The sequence below is a fragment of the Cryptotermes secundus genome, unplaced genomic scaffold (assembly GCF_002891405.2).
Source record: "Cryptotermes secundus unplaced genomic scaffold, Csec_1.0 scaffold2154, whole genome shotgun sequence".
NCBI classification, from domain to species: Eukaryota; Metazoa; Arthropoda; class Insecta; order Blattodea; family Kalotermitidae; genus Cryptotermes; species Cryptotermes secundus.
The window spans coordinates 67,165-72,590 of NW_019743682.1; the positions used below are offsets into that span (position 1 = coordinate 67,165).

The 5,426-nt window shown below is 42.5% G+C and overlaps 1 protein-coding gene across 1 annotated transcript in view; it reads right to left on the reverse strand.

The window, feature by feature from the left end:
• LOC111874303 (fatty acid synthase) overlaps positions 1-5,426 on the reverse strand; it is a gene marked incomplete at its 5' end in the record, with an annotated part of 84,064 nt that overhangs the window by 48,786 nt on the left and 29,852 nt on the right. Inside the window, 4 exon segments of the mRNA XM_033755402.1 lie at positions 1,020-1,196; positions 2,920-3,043; positions 3,991-4,230; positions 5,209-5,216. Of these exon segments, the coding sequence (XP_033611293.1) occupies positions 1,020-1,196; positions 2,920-3,043; positions 3,991-4,230; positions 5,209-5,216 (549 nt within the window).

Here is a 5,426-nt window from a genome sequence, read left to right on the forward strand (position 1 = left end):
GTCCAGTGATTGAGGCTAGCTCTTTCTAACGGACCCAACTGAACAGGTGTTTTCCTTCACCTGAGGACGGAAACAGATCCAGTTTCCGAAACGTCATGTTTTTATTTGTTATCTTAAGAACCAGGACAATGGATAAAGTCCAAAAACCCAACATATCAGTGAAAATCAGAAGTTTCGTTGTGAACTCAATTATTTGAACAAAAGCAGAAAAACTGAATACTACACTGAGAAAAACACACTTGTATAATATTATAAAAATTCACTGCACAAAAACTAAAGAAACACGGGTTGTTCGCTCTGCCACTGAAATGAATAAGAAACGTGGTCAATGGTCCCAGGTTTATTCCCAACCAAAGAGGGATGGATTTGGTGGGGGAGGAGGGGAGAATGGTCGGACAGCAGGTACTAGGACAGCAGTCCACCCTGAAACACGGGTCTGAGATGCAATGGGTCGACCAAAAGAAAATGTCCTTGGAAAAAGCTACACAAATCGTTGGTTATTCACCTCTTCTTTACAAAGGGAAGAAGTAACGGTACCAACAGTCCCGTTAAATTTTACTTCAACCATGGGTCTCAAGAGCCAGAGATATACATTGCAAATATCCCAGGTGTGAGGAACATGATAAGATAAAGTTTAATGAAAATAAACTATCCCGCGGACCCCTTTTGAATTACTCGCGGACCCTCAGGGGTCCGCGGACCACAGGTTGGTAAACACTGCTATAGAGCATCACATCCAAGAAGACAGTACACTGGACAGCCAACACTAAGTCAGTCACAAACCTAGTACCAATAAGAAATGTTTCAGACAAAATGTTGCAGCCAAACACATGGCCTGGGGCAAAAGAAGGATTAAGAACTGAGTACCTAGTGCACAACATGTTAAGATAGGCATGAATGATATGGGCATCAGTGCTCAGCTCATTTGTTTTGTAGAAATGTTACTTAAAACAGAAAGTAGGAAGAATGTCTTTGCTGGGTAGAAGTTTCTCCATCTTATATTACTGATTTCTACTCACTGTTACATAGACCATAGGCACAGTTGCTGCATCCTCAAGTGTCCAGTGATCAGGTACATCCCACAGCATCGCTTTGTCTGCCTGCAGCACAGAGGCTAGGGCCAGACCATATACTATTCCCATGACACGCCGTCCCCTGTGATCACGTCCAGAGAATTCCAGCCCTTGAACATTGTTCTGCCCCAACAGGAAACCAAAAGTGTAAATTTTATCATAATAACTGTAATGCTTTAAAATATACAATAATCAATTGCCTGTTTTAAAAAATTAAATATTATACACAGGAAAGATTTCTGTTCCCAGTAAAACACAAAAGTCATTGCACAGTGGTACCTTCTTGTAATATACACTGTAAAATTTCATTACAGCAAATGCATATAATAATGAGAAATTTGTTTTCACAGCAGATTTTTAATAACGAACAACAGAATGGAGAAAACCGCATGAGTTGTTTCACAATTTGTACTCTCCATTAAATATTAAGACAACCACACCAAGGAGGATGAGATGGGCAATGCATGTAGGGTATGTACAAGAATTGAGAAATGTATTCTCTTTTTCTTTGAATCCCAAAGGGAAGCTACAAGTACATAGTAAGACCTAGGCATGATTTGGAGGATAAGAGTAAAACTGACCCTGCTGAAACAGGATGGGAGGGTGTAGGCTAAAGTCATTTGGTTTAGGATGGGACCAAGTAGTGGGTGTTTTGTCAACATGACAAGGTGCCTTCAAGCTCAATGAGATGATAGAAATGTCTTGAACAATCCAGCATGTATTACCTACTCAAGAAGGAGTCTGCTATAAGGTGTAAGTTACTTAGTTTCAGTGCAATGTCATCTTAACATTATATATTGGCAACTGAGTTGAAATAGTATATTACTGAAATACTTATTTCTATAACAATCACTCCTGGATGCCTTCTGGTCTGCCAGTCTACAACTTCTGTAGATGCAGTATCACAATTTAGCAGTGCAGAATACCTTAACAGAGAAACATCTGACATGCTGTACACTGTTGCTACTTTGAGTTTCCAAGACTGCACTACCACAGACGTAATAAAACTTACAAAATAACTAAAGAGTCTATAAAGAAGGTTGCCCATTTCAAGCGAGAGTCCACTAAAACTAAATTAATTCATCAACTACAGCTGAGTTATACTGGAATCATATGGTCCAGAATAAGGTTCCACTGGCAGACTACTATACAGATTGTAATGAACATTTGAGTTCCATGAAAGATGGGAATTTTGTACTAACTCAGTGAGAAGGCAATGACCACTTGTATTGTACTGTTGCCCCTTAAGTACTAGGACCTTTATTGGATCCACTGTGCAACCCCCATGTATCTTTGGGTTCATCATGAGCCTCAATCTTAGCTAGAGTCAAAACCCTTCAGAAAGAGGGCCTGTTTAATTTCCATCAACTGTGTCTATGGTCGCTTAGACCCATCACCTTCTCATCGAGTTAGCGACTGAGGAGTTGCCTGTCTTCATTAGTGTGATTGGGGGTAACTCAGTTATTGCAGTAACTAGCCTACAGACTGGATGACCAGGGAATCAGAGCTACAGTTCCTGCAAGAGCAAAGATGTTCCTCTTTGTAACACCACCCACCCAGCCTCTAAAGCAATGGGTACTGGGGGCTCTCTCCAGGCATAAAGTGGCCATGGCATGAAGCTGACTTCCCCCCTCCACCTAGTGCCTAAAGTAAGGACATGTGAAACTCCACTCCAGTCCCCCATACATCTTCACAATGGGGCAAAATTAAGAATCTGGACATTTCCATTAGCAGAATAATGAATTAAATGTTGTCCAAGTTCTGTGGGCAGGAAGGGAATATGATGAAACTTGTTCTTATGTAGTATTACCAATGAATTTTGGCAGAACTGGGTCTGTGTTCTAACCTGGATGAGGTGATCCTCTACAGAGACATTTACTGCAACATTCCCAGTTGCCAACAGCACATTTCGGAAATTAAGGGCAGAGTAATAAATTTGAACCAATTTCTCATCCGGTTTTGCTTGTACCCTGGAACATAAGAGAATTCCTCCTCAATTATGACATGTAAATGAGTTATATCCATCAGGGCTTGAGAAATACAATGATCACTGACACAGAGCAAAGTGAATTTGGGAGGTGGCAAGCAAGAATTCCAGCTCTTCTTTTTTTCTTACTTTATATGGTCCATTTACCTATTACTACTATGGTATTAGTATTATAGTATTATTGCCACAATAGATCACTGTGGTTGTGGTGCAAGGGCCAAGAAGGCCCACCCCTTATACATTATGGCGATTAGAGCAGGAGAGATGAGATGGCCTGGATATGCAGCTTGTATGCAGAAAATGAGGAGTCCATACAAAATTTTGTTTGAAAATCCTGTATGCAAGGGCCTATTTGCAAGATGGAGGCACAGATGGGAGGATAATATTTAAGTTAATCTTAAAGACATATATTGTAAAGATGTGAAATTGATTCAACTGGCTCAGCACAGGGTCAAATGGTGAGCATCCCTGAATACTGTGGTGAATATAGTGCCAGATCTTAGGATTCAAGCAACAGGATACAGTGAACTTAACCCCCTGGAGCCAGTAAAGTGCCATGATGAACAATAATGATGCATACTTATCTCTGATTTGAAATCAAAACAGATGACATTGTCAAGAATGTCTTCCATGGATGACTGCACCACTCATAACATGGGTGCTTTTCGAAACTCTGAATAAAAATTCTTTACCATAAACAAAGGGAATCCTGATATTCCTACAACAGCTGCTAACATGATCTGATAATCACAGCATCCAGTGTAAGAGAAGATTTTTACTCTGCTCTGTGCTCAGAAATGATGGCTTTGAGGTGTTAAATAACACAGAAAGGAGCTAAGGATATCCATTCAAAAATTTTGAAAGGTGTGACAGTCAATTCCTAGGTGTATAAAGGCATGGGCACTTCTGAATACAAGAGATGGTTCATACCTTTCAGGGTCCAGATTTCCCTCCAACCATTTGAAGCTGGACAGATTTCCTGGGGTCATGATGTTGAGCCATGCATGTGGTGTAGTGACAGTGGCACAGCTGTCTAGAGGGAGGTGTCGGTATGACCCCCACTTTCCACCACTGTATACATTCATGACAAGATCTTTGCTCAGCTGCTGGCTGTACAGCACCAAATTCACATCAAACGGGGGTGCTGATGTGTCAAGAATAAAGAAACACCTGAAACACACATGGTATATCAAACAGATTTTACACTCAAATGTACCTCATGCTTCAAAGCTTCTATATACGTGGTGTGTTCAAAAAGTATCGAACCTTCTTTTTTTCCCATGTAAACCAATGAAGCGCGGGAGGCTCCCTTCAGTGGAGATGTGGGGGGGGACATTCATGCACAGTCGTGAATTTTTTTCCTGCCTGCAGAAAGTGTCAGTCGCTGGCAGTCGACCTATGAGTGAGGACGTGTAGTGAGCGCTCGTCGGATTCCAGTAAGGTGTAAAATGACGGAATAACACGAGCAGCAATATTGCATCAAATTTTGCCAAAAGCTTCGCGATACCCAAGTGAAACCATTCACAAGATTCAACAGGCTTTCGGGGATGATGCCATGAGCACCTCACGGATAAATGAGTGGTACAACCACTTCAAAGATGGCCGCACATCAGTGGACAGCAAACCACGTTCAGGCAGACCCTCAACAAGCCGAAATGAGAATGTCATTGAGCAAGCGCGGACTTTGATCATGGAGGACCGTCATATCACAGTCTGAGAACTTGCAAACGAGATGGGGGTAAGCAGTGGATCGGTACATTCAATTTTGACCGAGGATTTGGGCATGAGGAGTGTGTCCACGAAATTCGTAACAATGGAGCAGAAGCAACGCCGTCTGGAAATCGCACAGGACATTGTGGACAATGCAAACAGTAACCCCAACTTTCTGAACACCATGATCACAGGCGGAGTCGTGGGTTTATGAGTACGACCCGGAAACCAAGATGCAGTCGTCACAGTGGAAACATCCGACATCCCTGAGGCCAAAAAAAGCACGGCAGGTCTGCAGCAATGTCAAGGTCATGTTGGCCATTTTCTTCGACTCCCATGGGGTTGTGCATCATGAGTACGTACCACAAGGCCAAACCATCACAACGGAATACTACCAGGAGGTCCTTCGTCGCCTTTGTGATGCTGTGCGGCGCAAACGTCCGGATCTGTGGGCAGCAAAAACTTGGCAGCTTAATCATGATAACACACCCGCCCATTCTGCGCATCTGATTCAGACTTTCATCGCCAAACACAACATCCCTGTGGTTCGTCAGGCTCCCTACTCCCCCGACATGGCTCCGTGTGACTTTTGGCTATTTCCCAAGCTGAAAATGCCGCTGAAAGGAACCCGATTTGAGTCAAGAGAAGACATCATG